The 24600-nt window shown below is 43.0% G+C and overlaps 1 protein-coding gene across 2 annotated transcripts in view; it reads right to left on the reverse strand.

Moving 5' to 3' along the window:
* Positions 1 to 17145: 17145 nt before the first annotated feature.
* LOC138480760 (rho GTPase-activating protein 20-like) overlaps positions 17146 to 24600 on the reverse strand; it is a 477633-nt gene continuing 470178 nt past the window's right edge. For both annotated transcript variants that reach the window (XM_069612494.1, XM_069612495.1), the window contains exons 14-15: positions 22903 to 23020; positions 17146 to 20151 (exon numbers count right to left, since the gene is read on the reverse strand). In XM_069612494.1, the coding sequence (XP_069468595.1) occupies positions 18413 to 20151; positions 22903 to 23020 (1857 nt within the window). In that variant the 3' untranslated portion in view covers positions 17146 to 18412. The remainder of the gene's footprint in view (positions 20152 to 22902; positions 23021 to 24600) is intronic.

Genomic DNA, 24600 nt, shown 5'->3' on the forward strand with positions numbered 1-24600 from the left:
CAACAATCTCCTGTGTGCGTGAGTTCATAAAGAGAGTGGTTTGTAACAGGAATGGGAAAGAGGTGAAAACATGTGATGCTAAGTCCCTTCCATCGTCCTGTGCGTTGCTGATCAAAGAGTCTCTCTGTTTAATGTACCTCTCTGTGGTTCCTGTTTAAAGTGGCTGGTCTCCGTTGAAGCTGCAGCAAGACTATAGTCTCTGGTTCTTACAAACCATATTCCCTTACCTGATGAATGCGGTCCCCCTGAACACACAGTCTCAGACATGACTGACATCAATGACACTGATGGCTTCATGTTGACACAGTTACATATGAATGTTTGTTGGGGTTTCCTATCTATTTGTTAACTTATGCAGCCAGGATCCATGTGGGACTGTTTTGGAGGTCACTCTATTAGTATGATAATTGCTGCCACCAGCTGCAAGGTCTAACAAAAGAACATGTTGGATCCATGGAGCCTGGGTGCTTTAGAAATGAATGGATAATTGGTAAATGACAAGATGTTGAGAGAGGATGGTGTAATACCTAGGACAGTTATGTTACAGAACATCTACTCAGGTGTCGAAGGGAGGTGATGGTGTTGGATGTTAGTATTATCAACAAGGGTTTTCCACCAGAGAATAGGTTCAACAAGGGAGAAGCAAATGAAATAAAAGGGAGTTAGGGAGAATTCTCATTTATGGCTAATTTCCCTCACCTAGTTAGTCCCTCAGCAGCTTTGCTGGATTTCTGGGGTTTAGTTTTTCCACCTGGTAAGAGTGTGAGCCTTTTTTCCACTCTTACATGTGTTTTGCCATGTGCATTTCTACTGTTTGTTTGATCTTGGGCTCTGGAGCTACACCACTTCATGAGCCCCACTTTTTGTGTATGTTACACAGCACCTTCAGTGCAGTGACACAGGGTTGTCTTTGAGACTTCCCACTGACTACATTTGTCTGGGGCTGACTACTGTCCCCCAGAAACATGTAAAGTTGCCCTTAACTTTATATAGTCACTTTAAACTGCAGACCCAGTACACCCCATCTTACATGGAGTACTGGAAAGGGCTAATTCCTATCCCTTTTTGTCTGTGCTTTATTTTGCTCTCTTAACACTAAGACTTGGCTGGTGGCAGTGCTATCTACCCTAACTTGTCTACCACGATTATTCTATATAAACGTGGTTCTGTTTTAGGCTATTATATTAGCCTCGAACTTAAACCCGCTTGACCAAATACTTTTTATTTCGGCTCTGGTTGGGGTTTATCGCCATTTCTTTTTGATAAAGTACTTCTTGTGTTTTACTTTGCACTGCAAACCAGGTTTGCCTCCTTTGTTCGCCAACCTTTGGCGGGCTTCTGTCCAGAAGCCCTCCTTTGGCGTCTGGGTGTCTAGGGGGGCTGAATGTGAGGGAGGGGTGTAGTCACGCCCTGCACAGGGTCTCCTTGGAGACCCAAGTCACACTTGGTCGTGATTGGCTGAGGTGGTTGTCCGGGCCGGACAACCCCCCCTGCTGAGTGATTGACAGCCAGGCTGTGTGAATGGGGGGTTTTGGCATGAAAGGCAGGTCTCTTGAGCTGGAAGTCAGAGTCGCCACTGGAACTGCAAGAAACCAAAGAGAAGCAGAGAAGAAGACGGCTGCTGCAAATCCCGAGTCCCGGTAAAGCCCTGCTGCAGTCCTAGGCTATCTACCCTTCAACGACAGGAGACGATCCAGTCTGGAGTCTTCTTCCCTTGAGCCTGGTGGGATAAACCAGCTCGCCTTCCACAGGCAGAAGATCCTCTTCTTGGTCGAAATCGCTGCACACAGCTGTAGTGGTCTGGATAGCCATCTGAAGAGCCTCTCCTGTTTTAAAGGAGTGCACCTTTTATTCACCGCTGCTTTTTCTGCTGCTGGCCTCCTCCCTGGGCAGTGGAGATCGCTCCAGATGTCCTCCTTCTTGTACCCACAACTGAAGCTTCAGGAACCGTGAGTCTGCAGGAACTACCAGGAACAACTGCCGTGGCACCAGCTCTTCTTTATACGAATAAGGTACTGTGTCCGACTTCGAGGAACTAGGGTTCCTAGTTCCCTTTGCTCCTCACCAAAGGCTTGTCCTTATCTTCCTTCCGCTTTTGACAATATCCAAGTACTCCTGGCAATCTTGAATCATGAACTGTTCTAACCTTGTGATCCTCAACAACTGGATCCCTGTCCATCTGACACTGGCGCAGGCCTATTGACTTTTATCTACTTTTTAGAAAGTGTCTCTTGATTCTATTTGCCTTGACAAAAGTATTGCCTATGATTTTTATCCCCACCTCTCTTTTGTTAATTCATGTGCTAAGTGTGTTTGACTACGGTAACATTTCTACTCGTGCATACGCTTCGCTTTTGTAAGACCGAACTGTCATTGCTGTCAAAAAGTGATTGCGTAATAATCCCCGGTAACGTCTTTGTTTCCAAACACCGGTCTGTCAAAACCAAAGTACTTACCTTGACTTGTTCTGCACAAGCGGAATTGGTTGTGTGTTGTGTATTTGAAGTGCGGTTTTAATTTAATAGAAGTGAAGTATTTTGTGAACAGATGGTCTAAAAATAAATGTACTTTTACTTTGTAACCAAAAACCTTGAGTCAGTGTTTGCTTGAGTCACAGTAATTGTAGTCCTTTGTTTAATCTCTATTGCTCATTTGCTCTTGAGATAAGTCTGGCTGCTCTGCTACTGCTACCACTCTAACTGTGTAGTACAGGCTTGTACCAAAGGTGACATTGTACTACCACCTGTAGTCTTAATCTTGTGTAGTGGTCCCTATGGGCGCTGCCCAGGATTCTGCCTAACACTGGTGTACAGCGGTGGGATTTTTAAGTATAGTGATTACACTTAGTGCTGCTATTACCTTGAGTCAACTAACCACAAGGCTAAACACCAATAATTCTGTTAACTGAAATATTGTGTCAAATATGGAAAACTACAGTGAATAGAGTCTCTTAAACTATACTGCTGAGGTTCTGAGAACCATGTGTAGAGAGAGGAGCCTCTCTGGTAAAGGAAAACAATCTGAACTGGTTGCAAAGTTATTGGGTAAACAATGTCTGGGGAGTGGATCAGAAGGGCCTACCCCTCCAGCAAATGTGGATACTGATGTTTCTGATTCTGAGAGTGTTGGATTAGAAGAAGTAGACGAGTCTATGCCAGTAGGCCCTACAAATCCTCTCCCTGCCTAGAGACCACAACCTCTATCCACAGTGACCCCAACAAGTCCTACACTTACTCCTGAATTTATTGCACTTGAGAAAATGAGACTTGAATTGGAAGTTAAATGTATTGATGCACAAACTGCCATGAAACATCAAGAAATAACGCTCAGAGAAATGGAGATGGCTCATGCTCTAGAGATGAAGAAATTGTCTGTAGAAAATCCTTCCCTCCCAGGATCTTCTAGGTCTTCCAGCCCTAAGAGACCCCGTATGCCAAAGGAAGTGATTGGTATGTATGAGACTACACCTGATGTTTTGGATTGGTTAGCAATGTTTGAATACAATCATGGGATTCAGGGTATCTCAGGGAATCAGTTGATTCATTGGCTTTTCTCTAGGCTCCCCCGTTTGCAAGTGATGCTGTCATGGAATTGGGGGAGGTGAATAAACAGGATTATGAGTGTGTGAAACTAGCTTTGATAGCTAGATTTGGGAAGACCCCTTTCCAGTACCTTAAGAGGTTTACGACCCTCAAAAGGCATGATGATACCCCATGGGCTACCTGGGTGTGTGAATGTTTGACAAACTTAGATGGTTGGGTTAAGGTTTACAAAGTGAACACTTATGAAGGTTTGAGGAATCTTGTTATGTTGGAGTCAATTTATGATGCCTGCTCTCCTGAGCTTAGACAGCACTTGGCTGATTCAAAGGAGATAGATCCTAAGAAGTTAACTAAGGCTGCTGACTTGTGGGTTGCCAACAGGGCTACTCACAAGGATTCTGGGGCAACTCCGAAGAAGGAGGAGCGAAAGCAGCCAAAGAAAGATAACATGGAGAATTCCAATACCTCCCATCCAGATGAGGTCCCCAAACATAACCAGGGTAAGCCACAAGGGAAACCAAATAGGGCTAATGTACCTCCTGGTGCCAAACCAGAGGTAGGTCAGGACATACCCCCATTCCAGAGAGCATTTGGTAAATGCTTTAAATGTGGGCCAACTGACCATGTGAGAGGAGATCCCAGATGCAAGGGTAACCCTGAAAAGGTCAGCACTATCTCCTTAGCCTTCTCCCCAGAGGGAGAACTACAGATGGCTAGTGCTCACTTTCACTTGTTTGCTTCAAGCAACTGTATTCTTAAAGTCCAAGGATCTGGGTAAGAAACAACAATGACTCCATTCCTGAAAACTCTAAGGAGTATTATGTAGACAGTGTTCTTGTCAATGGCCAGGACACCCCTGCAATGAGAGACACTGGGGCCAGCAGAACAGTTGTGGACGAAAGATTTTTCAGGCCTGAGGATATTGCTAAGGCACCCAAAGGCCCCACCAAACTTGTTGGAGGCCCTATCCAAATGGTTCCTGTTCTACTAGCTCTCATTCAGTATAAGAAAATGACAAAATGACAGTGAGGGTGAGGTGCCTGGGAGAGTCCTGTTGGGGAAGGATCTAAAAGCTTTAGGAGTAGTATCCAGTACCCCCAGGCCTCCCAGTATGGAGAAGCAGAACCAAACCAAATTGGCTAGAGAGGCCACCTTAAGGGACCACTCTGAGCCTGTGGGAACCTCTACAGAGAACCCCACTACAAGCCCTGGTGTTAGTAATTTGACCCCTAACCCAGGCAAATGTCAGGCTAGTATGTTAGGGAAATGGAAGCCCAAACCAAGCTCCATCATTGTTCCCCCAGTTTTAAAGTCTCTGACTCCCCCTGCTTCTGAGGAAGAGGTGGATAGACCAACTGGACCCCTCTTTAGGCCTAAGAGAACTGGTAGTTCTCAGTGCTGGTGGAAAACAGAAAAGAAAAGTCTAAGGCCAAAAACCTTCAGACTGTTGGACCTCCTACAGAAGACTCCAACCCAAATCCTAATGTTAGGAGAACAACTCCTAAAGTAGGTAAGGTTAGATCTAAGAGGAAGGTGAAGCATGTACCTTGCTATCCCCAGCCCCTCCAACCAAGATGCCTGAGACCGAACCTGCCCCCAAAAGAGAGGTGGTGATGAACCCTGGAGGCCCCTCTAGGTCTAAGGGAATCCTTTATAATGATCCCTTGAAAAAGCCTATCACAGGTTCAGGAGTTGTACCAACATCTGAGGGACTGGTCAACCAGATCCCCTATAGATTCAAAAAGACAGATGTCTCACAAAGGGTGTGTAGGTCATACAGCTTACAAAGGAAAACCTTTGATTGTACCATTGAGCACAGAGCCGGAAGTCACCACCAAAATGCTGATGGTCTCTCTAGAATGTTTATAACTGACTAGAGGTATGAAATCCATCCAGGAGTGGATTAAATCCTCCTGTCCCTTAGTCTGGGGTGTGGGGGGGTGAGTTTTAGGGAGAATTCTCATTTATGGCTCATATAGTGAGTCCCTCAGCAGCTTTGCTGGTTTTCTGGGGTTTATTTTGCTCTCTTAACACTAAGACGTGGCTGGTGGCAGTGATATCTACCCTAACTTTTCTACCGCGATTATACTATATAAACGTGGTACTGTTTTAGGCTATTATATTAGCCTCGAACTTAAACCCGCTTGACCAAATTCTTTTTATTTCGGCTCCGGTTGGGGTTTATCGCCATTTCTTTTTGTTAAAGTCCGTCTTGTGTTTTACTTTGCGCGGCAAACCAGGTTTGCCGACCTTTGGCGGGCTTCTGTCCAGAAGCCCTCCTTTGGCGTCTGGGTGTCTAGGTGGGCAGAATGTGAGGGAGGGGTGTAGTCACCCCCTACACAGGGTCTCCTTGGAGACCCAAGTCGCACTTTGTCATGATTGGCTGAGGTGGTTGTCCGGGCCGGACAACCCCCCCTGCTGAGTGATTGACAGCCAGGCTGTGTGAATGGGGGATTTTGGCATAAAAGGCAGGTCTCTTGAGCTGGAATTCAGAGTCGCCACTGGAACTGCAAGGAACCACAAGAGAAGCGGAGAAGAAGACGGCTGCTGCAACTCCCGAGTCCCGGTGAAGCCCTGCTGCAGTCCTGAGCTATCTACCCTTCAACAACAAGAGAAGGTCCAGTCTGGAGTCTTCTTCCCTTGAGACTGGTGGGATCAAGCAGCTCACCTTCCACAGGCAGAGGATCCTCTTCTTAGTTGAAATCGCTGCACACAGCTGTAGTGGTCCGGATAGCCATCTGAAGAGCCTCTCCTGTTTTAAAGGAGCACAACTTTTATTCACCGTTGCTTTTGCTGCTGCTGGCCTCATCCCTGGGTAGTGCAGATCGCTCCAGACATCCTCCTTCTTGTCCCCATGACTGAAGCTTCAGGAACCGTGAGTCTGCAGGAACTACCAGGAACAACTGCCGTGGCACCAGCTCTTCTTCATACGAATAAGGTACTGTGTCCGACTTCGAGGAACTAGGGTGAACCCCTTTGCTCCTCACCAAAGGCTTGTCCTTATCTTTCTTCCCCTTTTGACAATATCCAAGTACTCCTGGCAATTTTGAATCGTGAACTGTTTTAAGCTTGTGTTCCTCGACAACAGGACCCCTGTCCATTTAACACTGGCATAGGCCTATTGACTTTTATCTACGTTTTAGAAAGTGTCTTGTGATTCTATCTGCCTTGACAAAAGTATTGCCTATGACTCGCGGATACGCTTCTGTTTCATAAGACTGAACTGTTATTACTGTCAAAAAGTGATTGAGTAATAACCCCTGGTAACGTCTTTGTTTTCCAACACCGGTCTGTCAAAACCAAAGGTACTTACCTTGAATTGTTCTGCACGAGGGGAATTGGTTCTGTGTAGTGTATTTGAAGTGTGGTTTTAATTGAATAGAAGTGAAGTATTTTGTGAACAGATGGTCTAAAAATAAATGTACTTTTACTTTTTAACCAAAAACCTTGAGTCAGTGTTTGCTTGAATCACAGTAATTGTAGTCCTTTGTGTAATTTCTACTAGTGCTCATTTGCTCTTGAGATAAGTCTGGCTGCCCCGCTACTGCTGCCACTCTAACTGTGTAGTAAAGGCTTGTGCCAAAGCTGAAATTGTACTACCACCTGTAGTCTTAATCTTGTGTAGTGGTCCCTAAGGGCACTGCCCAGGCTTATGCCAAACAGAGGGTTAGCAGTGTGGGGGAGAGACAGCAAGATTGAGGCCAGTGCCAGAACACTGGGTTCAATACGGAGAGTAGCAGGCAATAGAGGATGCTAATTAAGAGAGGAGCAAGCCAATAGGTAGATTTGAAGAATAGAAGTCATTTGAAGAGACACCGGCTGTGCATTGATAACTAACCAGTACTGAGGAAGTAGGGAGAAGTCTGGGAGTAGTGGAGTAGATTGCAGAGAACACCTTGGCAAATGGAAGAATTTGTTAGCGGAAATATTGGAGAAGGCAGGTAGCTGAGTCGGAGACTTGAGCATTAGTCAAGGTGACTAAAAAGGTTTTGGTGGAGAGATAGTTTATTATGGAATGAAGTTTGTAGGTGTTAACAACTTTATCTCTGGCAGCAGTGGGCGTGAAGGTGTTTAACTGCTAAAGCTTATTATCACGGTTGAAGATAACGTCGGGTTTTCTAGCCTTGCATGAGTGATGAGATATGTACAGGTTATATGTGGAATCCCTTTCACAGTCTGCGGTTCAACACGAACATGAAGTAGAGGAGAGAGAGTGAAGGCTGAGGCGGTAGCAGTGATAGCAGGAAGGGTGTAAAAGGGAAGGAGCAAAGTCAATAGAAGAGAGGGAGGAGGCTATAGTTGCTTGGAGTGCAGTGGAGAATTTTCAAGGGTGGTTTGGAGGGAGGAGATGAGGTGAGTGAAGTAGAATTAAAAGATGGTATTATTATTATTGTCACAAGATTTATTGAGCATGGACCTGGGTATAGGAAGCAATGGAGTGCTTTACAGTCCTAGAGGGGAGAACATGATTAGGGAAACAGGGAAACAAGGAAGTGGGTATAAAACAACGGGCATGGAAGGGAATTTATCGAAAATTGATCTACAAGCAACCAGGGGAGGACACAGTGCGGATCAGACTACCCAGTCTCAGGGAGGGTAGGTGTTGGAGGGTGCGTGGACTTAGATGTTAGGGAGGTGCCATTCCTCAAAAAGTAGGGTCTTGAGCTCCTTCCTGAAATGCAGAAGCAGAGGGAGTGAGTTTGTTTTTGATGAGTAGGAAGTTCCAGATTCTAGGGGCATAGACAGAGAAGGACTATCTGCTGGTTCTTTCCTTCCTGAACCAGCACAGTTCTAGTTTGCAGTGGCTACAGTAACATGTTTCTCAACAAGGGCATTTTTGCATGCTAGAAAAAGTGAATTGCAAAGGTGAACGTTCCCAGAGGTTTTGAGTTGATGGGTCACATGGCTTTTCAAAGGTTGTTCCAAGGGGTGGTGGGGGAAACAGTGAGAGAAGGGCAGTTGTTTTAAATCTGGGCACGAAAAGCCATGTTGAAGGCACTAAAAACTGGATCAATGAAGATGGTCTGGGCAGTAGAGACAGCTAGAAATGAGGATCTGGTCTCAGTTAAATTGGTAGTCAGGGAGCCAAGTCTACATTTCAATCAGCATATAAGCAGGAGGGAGACTGGTGGAGGGACAGGACAATGAGGTGAACAATGGATTGGTCTGATGTGGAAGAGTTGATAATGAGGTCAGGTTCTGTGCAGGACTGTACTGAAGTACAAGAGAACTAGCCTTTGGACAAAGTTCTAAATCCAAATCATGAAGAGAAGGCTGGATTTCCCAGAGTCCTGAGAACTCTTACTCTGCAATGTATTTTTCATTGGTAGTGTGGGTCTTAAAAGAAAGGCGTATGCCTACGATAAATTTGGATAACTCTACGTTAGGTGCGTGATGACCACTTGTTTTTTACATGCACATTCTGATTTTTGGAAAAGCCTGGCTGTAGAATAAAAACGTTGCAAATTAATTAGGAGCATCTTTTCCAGTCACTTAAGTGCATTATATGTACTATTTTGTATATGTTTGCATAGTGGTGCAGAGGGCCAGTTGAGTTACTAGTAGCTATTTACCAGGGTAATTTGCCCAAGCAAATTGTCCATTTTTGAGCCAAAATGTCCTTCCTTGATGAAGTGTGAATGGCCATATTTTTTATTTTTTTATTACAATGATATAGTTTAGATTTTAAACTTTTCATTGATACGAGTTAATCTACCAAAGCAAGCAGGTCAAATTTCCATCAAGTAAGAAGGGTCACAAGGGAGAAGACAAACTAACTGAAAAATACAGAGTATGTCTTGGGCCAGTGGTTGATCATAACGGGGTTTTAGACAGTCCCATGATGTTATTTAAAATTTGAAAAAATGTATAGATCAGTTTTTTGTCCTTTCCCAGTAGAATCTTCGGCCATCTAGATTCTGGGGTATACAGGCATTTTATCGACCACTTTTTCATCGTGGGACTTTTCATCGCCGACCCTTTCATCAGCAACATTTTTTTTTTTTTTTTTTTTAGGGGGGGGTGTTTGTGCGGTTTGGGGTATGATTATTTAAGTAAGGGGGTTTTGGGGGGGCACAGACCCCCATAAATAAATAAAAAAATAAAAAATAAAAATGTTGGCGATGAAAGGGTCGGCGATGAAAAGTCCCACGATGAAAAAGTGGTCGACGAAATAACGTAGAACCGATTCTGGGTCAATTTGCTGTGCTTTTGTGCCAGGGCCAGACATTATATTATGATATGATGCAGTGTTTCTTGCGATTGCTCATTGAGGAAAAAGCGACAGTATTGCTCTGAGCTGGCAATGTGTCTTCATTTTGCAAGTCTGTATCTTGTTAGAATGATGTTCAGACGTAATTTCAAGTATAGGTCACAAATTGCTTGATTCGGAAATAGATTTAGAATAGCTAGGAAGCTCATTTATGGACCTTATGTCTATCTCGCAGGGTAGATGCATGTGGTATGCTGTTTTCACTCGTATGTGCTCATTACGCTGAATCTTCACTTTGTTGTGCTGCAGGCATAATAAAAGCATTTCCAAGGATATATCTTCACTTGCCAGTTGTCTTTCCATGTCATGCTTCCACGCATCCAAGAAGGTATTGTTCATTCCATTCAGATTTGTTTGGAGAAATTGCATTGCCGGGATTTTGTCGCTAGTCATTATTTTGCAGAATAGGTCTAGTTGTTTCCATAGGGCAATCGATGTGAGAGACTGGGTAGCTATTTAAAATCTAATTCTTGCCATCAGATAGTTTTGTGGCAGTGCTAAGATCTTTCGCCAGAATGTTGCTTCATATTTTTGCCACATGGTTTGTAGGTATAACTTTTTGCCTATAAAAATGAATGATGGGTTTGAGTGAAAATGTTCCAAATTTATAATGAAGGAATCAGCATTGTCTAGCTAGTGATTATGTTTTTTCTTCCAAATAAATCGCCCATTCTTTTTATCTTCTTCACTGATTTATGAGGAGACCTAGATATTTGAAGGTTGACACAACAAGAAGATCTTGGTCGTCTAGGTTCACCTTCAAGTTTTTTTTTCTTTCATTGTTAGCAAATTAGTTAGGTTCATAATTTTTATTTTCTTTATGTTGATTTGTAATTCATTTTCCTTCATGTAGGTTCCCATCATCTTAAGGCTTACCTGTAAGCCACTAGCCGTTGTCCATCAGGATGATGTCATCAGCACATATCATAATGGGAATTGGCACTGAGTTGATCTTAGGGGATTTAAAGAAGTTGCTTGCTTATGATATTCAAAATCGTCTGTAAACAGATTGATAAGGTTGCCGCAATGGGACAACCCTGTTTCAGGCTGTTCCATGTCTTTATGGGTGTTGAAATGATCCCTTCTTGTGATAATCTAACTGTAATAGATGTGTTGGAATAGAGGAGCTTTATGAGTTCGATAATCTCTGCTGGACAGTTCCAGGCAGTTAGTTTATCCCAGAGCTTTTGCCTATTAATTGCATCAAAAGCCATATGGAGATCAATAAATGCCACACAGACCTGAGTTTTTTTCAAAATGGCGTCTTCCTTAATGAGATTTAGTATCATTAAGTTTATGTTGGTACACACATTAGCGGTGAAGCCGGTTTGTCCAACGGCAAATCTATTTTCTGTTTTGGTCCAGGTAGTCGGTTTCTTCAACAGAAAGGTGGCAAAGAGTTTACCTAGAGGATCCAGCAGGCCAATGGGTCGATAGTTACTCGGATCATCTCTATCCCCCTGTTAGAATATTGGAATTAAAGTTGCCATTTTCCAAGTTGCTGGAAACCGGTTGAGTTTGGCAATTATGAAGAAAAGTGGATCATTGATGATTGCATTCGATAAGCCGTCTGGGCCGGGTGCCTGAGAAGAGTTGAGCTTATTAATCATAGCCAAGTTATCTTTTTTGTCCCATGTAAAGTTTCATTTCTTTGGGTATCGTGTTTCGTTTAGTATAGAACCTGTGGATCACATTTTATAGAGAGTGAAGAAATGTTGTATCCATTTGAGTCTCAGCGTCCAATTGTTGTATTGTCATTCTTTTAGTTTTCAGCCAATTGTGATAGACTTGTTTGGCTGTTTTTATCTTTTTGATGTTATCTTCGTTAATCGTTCGTAGCAATTTAAGTTTTTTTTGGAGTTCTTTCTTTTATTTCATGATTTCAATACTATATTGATGTTTATGGTTCTTTCTGTTTATTTCTTTCTGGCTCACTTTTTGATGGAACGGAATCAGTAGCCACTCATAATTTTAATTTTGTTTTGTCTTCCATTGGTGTGTGTTTAAAACAATTCGGTAGACTTGTCATTTGTGTCTGATTTATCCTTAATCTTGACCTTGATGATCCTGACCACAAAATAGTACGTTTATGGTGGTCGCTATTCGGCCCCGGGATGTTTTCATGTTTCACTATCGAGTCTGTTAGTCCGATAGAGACATAGATGTAATCTATAATGGCTCTCGAGTTCCCTCGAGTCCAGGTTGGTATTAGCTGGTTGTGGTCATCTATCGCTGCTCCTGTGAGTCTCATATTTCTGATTGTGCTTTCTTTATTCTATCTGCAAGCTCGGTCGTTAAGTTCTCCTTGTTCAAGGAGACGACGCTTTTTATCAAATAGATGGATATTAAGATCTCCACACATGATAAATCCGATATTTTGATATTTGGCAGCTGTTTTGTCAATGGTTTTAAATACACTGTCTATGAAGTTTTCATCATTCATAGCCAACGGATTCCAATATAGGTTTAGAATTGCCAAAAATCTGGATTGGGGTGGTCTCCGTTGTTGTTGCTCACTCTGTTGCACATTTTCTGGTATTTGGATGATAGAGCATTGGACCCAAGAATTCAAATTAGTCATGCTTGTAATGGTCCAATTTGGTTCAGTTTTGATCATGGTTAACATACCAGAGGAAGGTCTCCCTTGATTTCGTTGTATGGCCGGATTTATGTGTATCATGTGTCCATCACAACACATGTTTGCAAAATCCAAGTTTCCTGCAAGCATGTTATGTGGAAATTCTCGAAATCAGGAACTGCTTGCTCATATAAGTGGCTATGGCCTCTGGTGTTGCAGGAACAGAGTGACCAAGAGTTGTTATTGTGGATTACTGGTGATTATGAATGAGTTGTTTCTACCTTTGATCCACTCAATTGGGTATCTGCTATTTCTCTCCATATAAAATGTTTGGTATAGTTAGATCTTGATATATCCATTGAGGTCCCCCTTAGGTGTCTTTGATATCATAGTACATGTTGCTCTTTGTTGATGTTATGGCTCTTCTTGGATTTAGTTTTGTACTTCTTTCACCGTCAGTGTCTCGAGATTCGTGTTTCAGGTATCGCTTGGTACCTGTACCATGTGACACCAGGTGTGTGGCTTCTGTACATAAAATCCCAGTCTGTATAAGGACTGTTTAATTGTTAGAATGAGATTCATTACTTGTTTGTTTTGTAGCTCGATCAGTACTGTATTCAGTCTGTTTTCATCAGGAAATATCACAACCTTGATGTCTTCCGATCGTATTATCTTCAAGTACTGTATCACATGGAATAGTCACCGTACGTTCGTCCTATTGAGTATCAACGAGTCACTTGTTTGTTCACAACGGGCTAAATTAAGGGTATAATGAGCCTTTGGATATTGTGGGTCTATGAATATCGGTGACTGGAGATCTTGTCTGTTCATTCTCCAGATTCTGTTAATCTGTGACTGTCTACTGTATCGAGTGTCATTGTTCAAGTGGATTGATCATTCTGTATTATATCTTTGTTTTTTTTCATTCGCTGGTCAGCAAGTCCAGTGTCTAACTCGATTACCAATCTTGTAATTTCTGTCGAGTATCTGAGGTTATGTCTGATATGTCTTCACAGGAGAAGTTTATTGAAATTGGAGAGAAAGATCTACATCAAATTGATCTATGATTATCAATGAGGAATTATTTGGATCTGTAGATAGATCAATAGTCACTATTGGTGGTTCATCCATGTGTATCATTAGATTTAGCAGATCTTCTTGTTATATTGTTTCATCGTGTGCATCTGGTGTGGGTGATGGTGTCCTAAATCGCTTAATAGGAAGGTCTCTTGTTACCGTATTCACTTTCTCTGTGTCTACTGGATCAGAGCCCTTTTTATTATATAGATTTAATGACTATTATTGCGGCATCGTTCGATTCCTTAAGAATGCTCTAGATCCTGTCTGTTCAGTGCTCGTTTTTCTCCCTTTTCCTTTGGTTGTTTTAGTGGTTGGATTATTCTTTGCTTGCGCAAAGATTTGGAAGGTATATGCCTGTTTCAGCGTAGTTTTGTTATCTGGTTTCTTAGATGTTGTTGGCAAAAGCATTGTTAAATTCGGTAGTGGGGTAGGTTGGGTCGTATCCTTCCTCTTTACTGGTTTTGTAATTGGTATATCCGATTGGATCTGCAACGCAATCCTATTAATGTCATTTGCACTCACTTTATCATTCTGTGAGGTCGTCTTTTTTCTGCATTATATAATTCATCCAAGTCATTATGCCTGCAGTCATTTGGGTTTTGTCCGCATAATCTACCCTTGCCATGTCAAATAATCTTGATTGCCACAACCGCATTTCTTCTGCTTCTATGTCAAGTCTTTTTTCGATGTTAGTAATCACATTTTCTATATGGATTTGTTTAGTGTGAATCAAGGCAAGCAGAGTTGCTTGATCTTTGATAATATCGTTATTGGTTTCTTGCAGCTTTAAAACGGGGATCATGGACTGAGATGTAATTGTAATCAGCATGTTTTGAAGATCCATCATGTTGGTCGGAATACATTGCCGCTGGCATGCTTCTGATCCTTCACATTGATATCTATTTTCCTTAATTTCATCTGCTTGTTTTTGAGGTGGTATCATTTCCTTTGATTTCACTCATTTTTCTAACAAAGGAGTATGATGATGGTCCATACTATACTTAAACTTATTCTGTGCCATATTCTGTTGGTTAGAATGCGCCTTAATATCCAGATTGTTGTGATAAAGTGCCAGTGGCTTTCTTTGGGGTCTTCTATCTATGGGGATCAAGGTCGCTTGGTAATCCCTTTTCCCTGTGTCATAGAGGTCACCAAATACTTCTTTTCTTTTTTCAAGGCTGCTCATAAAAGACTCAATTTCCATGATGTCGGGCTGCCCTGATGTTAGTATAGTGTTGTGATCGTAGTGTGATGTCTTCAGTTTTTGTTTGTAGGTCACATAGTTGTTGCCATTTTTGTTAAGCCAGCCAGGCTTTTCCTTTCTTTGATATCTCTTCTCGCCTATCCGATGAGATGCTACATTGGTCCTTCGATTTATTCATGATTTGTTCTTAGTTGGCCCAGGAGGCCAGGTTGTGTAAGATAGCAAGATCAGTCTGACAGGTCAGTTCCATATTATCATTCACTTTCTGAGATAATTTATAGCAGTAGATTTCATCATGCTTTATTGGTGAGCATTCCGGCTCCAGTTCTGGCATCAAATACTTCAATGATAATTGCTTACTAGCCACACTTGCCGGGTTCGGAATAGTGTCTTCATCAAGCTGTTTAGCTGTCTCTGAGCGCATTTGCGCCATAGGATTACTCTGCGTGATATATTCTAGCTCTACATTTAGCTTTAATGTAGAGTTGGATCCTGCTTGTACCGGATTGCAAGTTCCGGTCAGTTCTTTTCCATCTGACAGTGGAGAACTGAAATTCTGTCTTTTTTCTTCAGTAGTTCTCGTTTTATGATTATCACTTGGCCGAGTATTCATTTCTTGCAAGGGGGTCTGTTTGTTAAAAAGATCAGCGAGACGGGCGCAGTCTTGTTTCTGCGTGCCAGTTACACCAATGCAGCCAGCGCCTGTAAGACTGTCAACAGGTTTTAATATCGACTTCACATTTGATAAATCATCAGAAATGGTAATTATCGTATTCGTTGTGGTAGTCAACTTCAATTTGTCGTTGATTTTTTCTTTTTTCACTACTGGCGTTTTTGGAGGCAGTTTTGGCTTTACACGCTCTAGAGCTGTCACATTTGCTTTCTTTCCATTTTTGTGTTTAAAGAGTACCTGTTCAATGGTCAGTTGCATCGCAGGGTAAGGTAAGATAGTCAATGTGGTAGATTTAGTTTTCCCACGCAGCCTAGTTCGGAGCCCAGACGTGTTAGCCATCCTAGTTTCTTATTACGAGAAAATCAAGTATATCTAGTCTTTTGCGGAAATACTTCTTATGATTTTCTATGAATTTACAGCGCTACTGGATGGCAGAGCAGGGGAGCCCATGATTCGTCGAGATCAAGGGATTTTCGCTGTTCCTTTCAAATGCTTTTTCCGGCTTCACAGGTTAATTGACAAAGTTCGCTGAAGTAAGAGTAGACTGCACACGAGATCAAAGGGGAGATCCCTGGCAGTCTCGCGCTCGCACAGTCAGTACAAAAGCCCTTGCAGCGGCAGCGCAGGGTTTCAAATGCTTTTCCTGACTTACATGTTAAGTGTCGAGATTTGCAGAAGTGAGGAATAGTCTACGCACAACATCAAAGGGGGGTTCTCCTGCAGTCTCTCACATGCACAGTTAAATCAGGAGCCCTTGGGATGAAAAAGCATGGTTCCGAATGCGGGCAGGATCAGAGGGGCAATCCCTGACTGTTTCCCGCTCTCATGGCAAAAGTAATCACAGGCAATAATAGTTTGCACAGTTATTCGATTGCTTTGCCTACCCGATATCCGAAGCGAGGTGGCGCTTCACTCGCTCCAGAGATCGGAAGCGTCTCGTCAATACTAGATGGATTTCAAGTTTCAGATGTTCAATTGGATTCGCGGGCAAATTGCAATTTCTTTCTCGGAGGTGTTCTTATACTGTAACACTGTAGGATCCTTGCTGTTTACCATATCGCATGGACGCGGAGCCCGCAGAGCCCCAAAGACCAAAAGACTCTGCAGCCGAACATTGCGGCCCGCTCCACGGTCTTTCTGGGTTTTTAACTGTAAGTCACTAAACAGCAAACGAGGACAGGATTTCACACGGTGTGCCAAGTGAAGTCGGTATCTGCCAAAAGACTATGCAGCCTGGCTCTGCCATATAGAGGAGTAAAAACTTGAATATTTGCTCAGAAATGTATCAGTTTGCTTTTACAAAAAAATAATGCTAGAGCAAAAGGAGACATGACTTGTCATATAACCACGCTAACTATTTTAAAGAAACTACAGCTTTGGGGACAAAACAAATTGATTCCTAATGAAGATTCATTTTCTTATAACACAAGACTTAGCTATAAAAGAACCAATTAGTTAATGGCTAATTTCAACCTGTGATAAAAATATCTTGCAGTACTTAACTGGTGAATTAGACTTGCTGTGACTATTTACGAGAAGTAAACTACTTCCACTTTCTCTTCCTGACTCTAATTTAGGAATCCAAATGCAAATATCTATGTTGTATTTTATTGTAATTCTGAAAGAATCGCTGCAATTTATAATTTATAACACGCTTAATACCCAGAGGTTTCGAAAGTGTGGATCTGGGGATCGAACTTGCACTGTGTCGTCTTGCCTCCAAGGCGAGCGCGATGCCCCTGAGCTGTCTTCCCGAGTCCAACAACACTGAGATGAAAAAATATGAAGTACACAACATTGTTAAGCCACATTTTTATTGAAATAATTACAACCATTGTTTGTATTTTATCTGGAAACAAAACAGTATATCATCTTAGTGTTTGTGCGAAAAGAATGATGGCAGAAGATTTATTAATGCAATTATTATATACATCTCTTGAAAGTGTATAGTGCATGTGATGGTCAAAGTGAATGAAAACAACACAAATGGTGGTGGTGACACAAACACTAGCCACATCTTCTTAGCTGTAATGAAGACAGCCGAGTCGTTTTCTTCCTTCAATAGTAGAGGGCGTTAAACCAATTTAGAATAATAATTGTCATTGCATTTCATTCTAGTCTTGGTAAAGCCAATCAAAAATGGCACATTGCTCTGCCCAGCCAATAAGGGTTACAGAATGGTATTGTGCATAACCAATAAGAAACAATAATTCTAGATGCATTTTATCCTAGTCTCGGGAAAGTCAATCAGAAGTGGTCCTGTTGCTCTTCCCGACAAATAAGGGTAACGTAATGGTCTTGCTTGATCATTTTTTAAAAGATCTACCATTAGCAGCATTGGCAAGTCAATGTTTTGCAGGCAGCTACTCATACAACCGCTCACGCATCTCTCAACATCACTACAACTCTTTCTTCAGTTGATCACATTCTCATCCTCTCTCCAAGCCTTTCCAGCAGTAGAACATTTCTTTCATCATCATTCTCCATTCCTATAAGTCCACATCCCCCCACATTTCTTTTCCAAGCCTGTACACAAATACGCCCCTTTACAATTGTCTCGATTCAGTAGACATCTCATGCCATAGGTTTCAATTAAATTAGGGCAGGTCTCAGAAGGGACTAAAACTTTCCTATTCATCCAATTATAATTAGCACATACATATGGAACATTCTCAAAGGGTAACTTGGTTAGGATTCTGCAGTTGAGGATGTGTTGAAGGAGTCAATCAGGGAAAACATAGAAAAAAGGAAAATTGAGGACATGAAACAGAATAAACATGGCAACAATAAGTTTGCAAACAGCGGTACACAAATGGAAATTCCCTTTGAAGGCAAATCTGTGATTTAACCAAAAAAGACTGTCGTTCGGCTGCTATCATCGAGACATACAATAATTTACAACAATCAGCTCCTGTAATTACAATCCACAGACTCACTGTCTGAATACATCCACACAATACTTCCATCATTTCTCTCTCAAACTAAACCTATTACACAGGGTTTTGTATATAAAAAAGAAAGATGTGTGCTCAAAACTGAATAATGTCCTTTGGCCCCAATGCCCCTAGACAAATGTCTCTTCGGCAAAGACAACTGTTTCCAGGGCCTCCTTTGGTATGTCAGTGCACGGCGTGCCGTGCCAATCTGTAGTGCTCTGGATGAGTTCACTTTCCACTGCCTCCACCTCTGTGCAGCAGTGTTTTGTCTCACTGTGCTTGAAGTACTCCTTTACAGTATTCCTCACCGATGCCGGCAGTATGATGCGAATGGTGTGGCTGAAGGAGCTGCCGCTCTTGCTGTGGCCTTTTGGAAGTTCTGGTGGTGAATGAACATGGTCCACCTCCGGAGGAGGAGTATTGTCCACAGTTTTCTCCCTTGTGATTGTCTTTTTTAAGGTGTGCTTCCACTGAGTTTGCCAATGTGGGCTGTGTGTCTGAGGGTGGTGCTTCCTGGAGACAGAATGGAGCACCAAGGGAGTGTTTTGACCATAGAACACAGTTTGTGGTATGCGCACCTCAACAGCTTGCAAGCTCTTAGTTTCTTTTCCTTGGGCATTGTCATTAGGCTCTGAACCTGTGTCTACTGGACAATCTGATTGGTCTTGCTCCTCTAAAGATCTTGTGGGTAGGATATTTGGGGCCATATAAAAGGCTATCTTTGTGCGCTTAAGTGTATCCAGACCTGGTTGGACAATATCTGGATTCGTTATCTCTATATGTTTCACTGAGGTCTGTCTGTTTCCTCTTTGAATGTGTTCCGAGACCTCAGTGGCTGAAAGGCAATGGGCATCTATTGTCTGCTTGTGTTCTTGCAGATCCCATGGTCCTTTTTCCTCTTCTCCGGATCCCTCCAAGTATGGCTTCTCTTTCCCCTCATTTTCTAAATTCCTGCCAATAGACTGGCTTTCCACAGTTGAGCCATTCATTCGAGAAAAGCCTTCAGCTTCCCGCATGCTACTGCTACACTCATCCTCTTTTTCATCATAATCGCTGCTGGAGTCAGGGTCACCGGTGTTACTCTCCAGACTGAATGGCAAAGTCATGTGCCACTCCTTCAAGACCTTGTTTGAGTTTTCGGGAGATAGAGTGTGGAGCCTGGCGGATGTACCAAACATGAAAGGCAGAGATGATACATCGGTGGGGCTGAAGACTGATGATTCAGAGCAGTAGGAGAAAGCACTGTCCAAAGAGCTCAGTGAAGAAACTGATGGGGAGGGAGTGGAAGAGGAAAGACTGGACAAGCTTGACATGTTGGACGAATTCTTTTTCGGAAGTCCAAGTTGCTTTATTTTGGAACTGGTCTGGGGAGGTGACCTCCAAAGGTTCCTCCTAGTCCTATTGGTGCCTGGACTCAGGCTTTCACCAATCAACCTCTGGCTCTCCAGCTGCAGCTGCTTGAGCCTTTGAATATAATCAACGTGGCTTCGCATTATGGTGGCATCGCAGCTTGATTGGCGGGCCACTGGCTCATGTGCCTGGACGGGAAGCTGGGAGCTCAGGCAAACACTTGGTTCTGAAGAGCAACGGTCCCTCGCTGCATTCAGGGAACACTCCGAGCCCATAGAGTTGAAAGAGGACTTTTCATAGCTTTCGCCACTGTTATGCTTCCTGGATTTGTTTTGATAACATGCAGTTATTTCATTGAACAAGTCCCAGTCCTCCCTCTCTTCATCCAACAGGGACCCGCTTGATGCACCAAAAAGCCCACCATCATCCTTCCTGAGATGGTGTGGAGATCGTTCCAGATCAGAAGCTGAAAATTCTAGCTCATCGGATGAATCTTGGCGCTGAATCAGATGGATGCCTGGAATGGAAAACGTAAATGATTAAATTATAAAAGTCAATAGTCTATCTTACAATGTGTCTGTCTACACATACTGGGTCAACCTAGCAGAGATGTGTGCTGCGCCAATGTGTTGCCATGTTAGGAGTTATCTGCTTGAGCCTGGTACAGATCAGTGCTGTGCCCAGCATCATGTTAACTGTGGGGGTTGTCTACTGTCCAGCGGAGCCCCCACTGGTATTCATCCATCCACTTAGAGATTTGTCCTTGTCCCATTGGAATCAAGCACTGCAACTCTTTTGATTCCTGAGTCCCAAGAGCTGAACAGTGGGAGTGTGGGTATTTTTAGTGGCGTGTCCATGCCTTTGCGCCTACATAATAATGCTCATAATATATTGCTATTAACACGCTGAACTTGTAGTACAATTCATTCTGTTTCTAATACAGATAATCCATCTTCCGGCACACAACTGCCTATTTCAACCGCTGTCCCTTTCATCACTTTCTTGACTGAGTTGCCTTCTACATGATCATGTAATTACTTGTACTTAGATCTGACATCTACCTACATCATTAAATCTGATTTCTGTGGCATTCACGCTTTACATCCTGGTGCAAGTAAAAAGGGCCTAAATTCAACCCTATTTTTTTAATTTGTCTGCCCCTTTCCATTAATCACTTTCCATGTTACCTTTTGCATTTTTCCCCACTCTTCTGTTGCCCTTCTTTTTTAAATTCCCACTTACCTTTAAAAACCTCTCTTACTAATCAAATAAGTAGCCGGCCATTTGCATAGTGAATCTTTCTAGGTTTTTATTAGTAACGCCCCTGGTGAGTGGTGAAAGATACTCAAGTATTTCGTTTTCTATATTTTATCATTTATAAACCAATTCAATACAATGGGCCTCATTACAAGGTTGGATGTAGCCTTGCCGGTAAAACCTTCAAACTTGCAAGAAAGTCCGGCACCCGCGAATGGGAAATTACTGGGGTATTCCGGCCCCTCCGGAACCGTTAATTGACCTTTTGCAGGTGCCAGAATCAGGTGATCCCCATTCCCACTTGAGCCCGATAGGGCTCAATGGGGATGCCTTTAGCAAAGGAACTGTTCATAAAGGTGCCGGTGCTACAGGCTTGCTGTGCTTGCGGGTGCCTTTCATTCCGCCAGGTCAGACCTGGCTGACTGAAAGGCACCTGCGAGCACAACTCGGAGTTTGCCGGTCCGGCTACAACGGTACCGGCAAGCTTACCAGTACCGTTGTATCCGGACCGGCAAGCTCATGTTGAGGCCCAATGACATTTCATGTGTAGCAAGGCATTTTCTTCAGCTCTCCATTCCAGCCTGTTTACCCACACATGCATCACTTACATCCCAAGAGTGATGGTTGAGGGGAAGCTGATTTCCTTCCCATTATATGTTCATGCTTGGGATTTCTTCCCTGTCTATGCCTGCAGAATCTGGAACTTCCTCCCCATCGCCACAAGACTCAAACCTTCTCTTCTACATTACAGGAAGGAGCTCAGATAATAGTTACCCATTAACTCCTCGGTCCACACCTCCTCCACTCACCACCTAACCTGAGAGTGGAAGATCTGCACCCCTGCTCCTGTTTCCTTCCCTGGTTGCTTGTGGATCCCTTGCTCCATATTTGCCCACAATTCCACTTCCCCGTTGTTAGTTCCCAGCTCCTTTATAGGGATCTCTTGCAATCGGCTTCCCTCACTGTGCACTTCCCCCTATGACTTGTCAGCGCTCAATACATTTGTTAATAATAATAATAATAATAATACAATTAGTACCATTCAGCTGGGTAATAGTGGTAATGGTGTAATGTGATTACAGTGCCGTGAGACTCAGGCAATAGAGCACTTTATCCAATAACTATTATTATTATTATTATTATTATTATTATTATTATTATTATTATTATTATTATCATTGTCACAGCACTCTACATGTCTTCTTCTGATCTGAAAATATTTCCTTGGATCTATAATTAAGCATTATAGGCAGAGGAAGGGGCTATGATTTCAGGAAAATTTCCTCCGCCAAAGGTATTGCCTGAGGTAAAGCAAAGGTCTATAAACTGGTTAGGATACATTATTCTAAACAATAATGACCATGACGGAGTTCTATTAAGTGATTAGCAAATGCCTTTGGCCCACTTCTTTCTCATGTGCCCTGACAACAATTCCAGTTATTCATGTGTATGGAGAAAAGAGAGACTGGCCACCAAAAGACCAGACCGGTAGTGGCCAGACTGAGAGGAGCAATGGAGGGCGTGGCGTAAGTGGAGATGTATGTGTCACCAGCAGCAGCGAATGGAATCTGAGGCCGGCAGTTGTGGCTGAGGTACTCATTGGAATGTAGTTTATATCAAAGTTCGTGCACCTCATTATGAGCATTCTGATTAGCTTCAGTTCTGTTATTTCAATATTCTTAAATGATCCCCTTAGACCATAAGCTTTCAAGGAACATTGAGTGTAAACTACGTAAACTGTAGGCTGGGAGGGTCGATGAGGAATACGTAGGAGGAACATCCAATCGAAAGAACGTTACAGTTGGTAAGTGGCTTGTTCTTTGAATGGATTGCGTCCTCTCCTTCCTGCATTTCCTCAATACTAATTCATGTATACTTCATTTGCCAAGCCACATCATTTCGTGCCTCAGTAATGTGTGCCATATACCCATCGAACCTTCAGACATTTGTTGCAGCACTAACCTACCAAGATTTATTTGAAGGCCGGGCTGATATTTCGCTGAGAATTTACCTGATAAATCTTCTGAGCTACATGACTCCTCCTCATCAGAATGTTTGAAGAACAAGGGCGTGTCGTCCCCAAAGATGTTTTCTGAATTTTCAATCAGAAACTGCACCAACGTTGCCACCTAAAGGATATATAAAATGGTTAGTGGTGGTTAGAGGTATGGCATTTTTGAGATTATGAAATAGGTGACGCATATTTCTATGAAAGCATAAATGAAAGCAGTTTCTACAGAAGATCGGTGGCAGGCACACTGCTTGCTGTAGTCTGACATAAACACATGTGTAGTCCGCTCAGAATTGGACATTAGCATGCCATTTGGACAAATTGGTTTCTACCTCAAAGGAGTACTAAGATGAGAAGATGAGAAGGGGGGAAATGGACCACTCAGCCCTCAACTTCTACAAACCAAAACACAACGCAATCATAAAGGTAAAACGGGAAATCAACAGATATACTTCCTTCAACCTTTTGTGGTAACGTGGGCTGACGGAAGGCTATCCTCTCAAGAGGGGTATGAATGTGAACCAGTAGTGACCCAAATGACAGAGTATCACAGTCTAAAATAAAGGGTATGTCCAAACAAGGTTCTATAAAAATGTAAACACTTTAATAAGACTCACTTTAATAAGACTCACTTTAATAAGACTCACCATGTGCAAGTAGAACAAAAAGAGATTACTATACAAAAGCCCAAATTACAGGAAAGAACAGAAGAGATGTGACAGACTGGAGAAAGCAGCACTCTGATTGTGGATCCAGTGGTGGCAGGTTAGGTTCTACCATAAAAAGGATATTGGGTTGAAAACAGGAGCTGCCGTGACCTAACCAGTCTTTAGGGCCCAAGTGGACCGTCGGGCAGTTCAGTGTCACACTACCTATGTTAAGTTCCTGGTGGGCTGGCACATCAGACCCGGGTTTGCACGTTGATGCACGCTGATCAGGCTCATTCAGGCACATAGAGGCCTTGGCAGCAAGCGGTCATCGGGTACGGTCAGATGTGGCTGCTCTGTTCGGTCCAAAAGAGGCGGTTCAAATGATGCAGGTTGGGGCAGTCCCAATGAAGCTCTATAGTTGGCCAGGCTGAGTCAGACTATTGCTGCTTGGAGAGGTCAGCGAGAGACACTCCAGTGGTTCGAGTCAGCGAGCGATGGTCATTGAAGTGATTATCACGGATGCCTCGATGCGCAGTCAATGAGGAAGCGGTTCTCGAGCTAGCTGGACTGAGCTGTGGCTGTAAACCCCAGTTAGAGTCAGTGAGTGACCCTCAAGAGATTTGGTTTGGGTTCCGCCTTGAGCAGACACTTCGGGCCTAGCAGGTGCTGTGCTTTGCTAGGATACAATGCAGTGACAAGATGGTTTAGATGCAGTGCAATAGTTTGGCTGGTTACAGGAATGCAGAAACCAAGTGCCTTTCCTAATGTTCACGATGCAGGGAACACGGAACAACCGGTTCGGAGCAGTAGAACAGGGAGCTTAAGTTGGTCTGGCCCTTCGGGCTGCTGTGAGGCCTTTGCAAAGGACTCAAAGACAGGATAGTCCAGTTCCGGGTCTGCTCTTCTGGCACACAAGGTCAGTTGCAGAATGTTTGGTCCCGGTCCACAGCACTGGTCACTCCCAATGTTCAATGGGAGTGGTTAGAGGACAGATCTTCTATGTCTTGGACGTCTCCTTCACCTCTGGAAGAGGGCTTTAGACAGTGCA

The sequence above is a fragment of the Ambystoma mexicanum genome, chromosome 5p (genome assembly GCF_040938575.1).
Source record: "Ambystoma mexicanum isolate Mex_15411 chromosome 5p, UKY_AmexF1_1, whole genome shotgun sequence".
Classification (NCBI taxonomy): Eukaryota; Metazoa; Chordata; class Amphibia; order Caudata; family Ambystomatidae; genus Ambystoma; species Ambystoma mexicanum.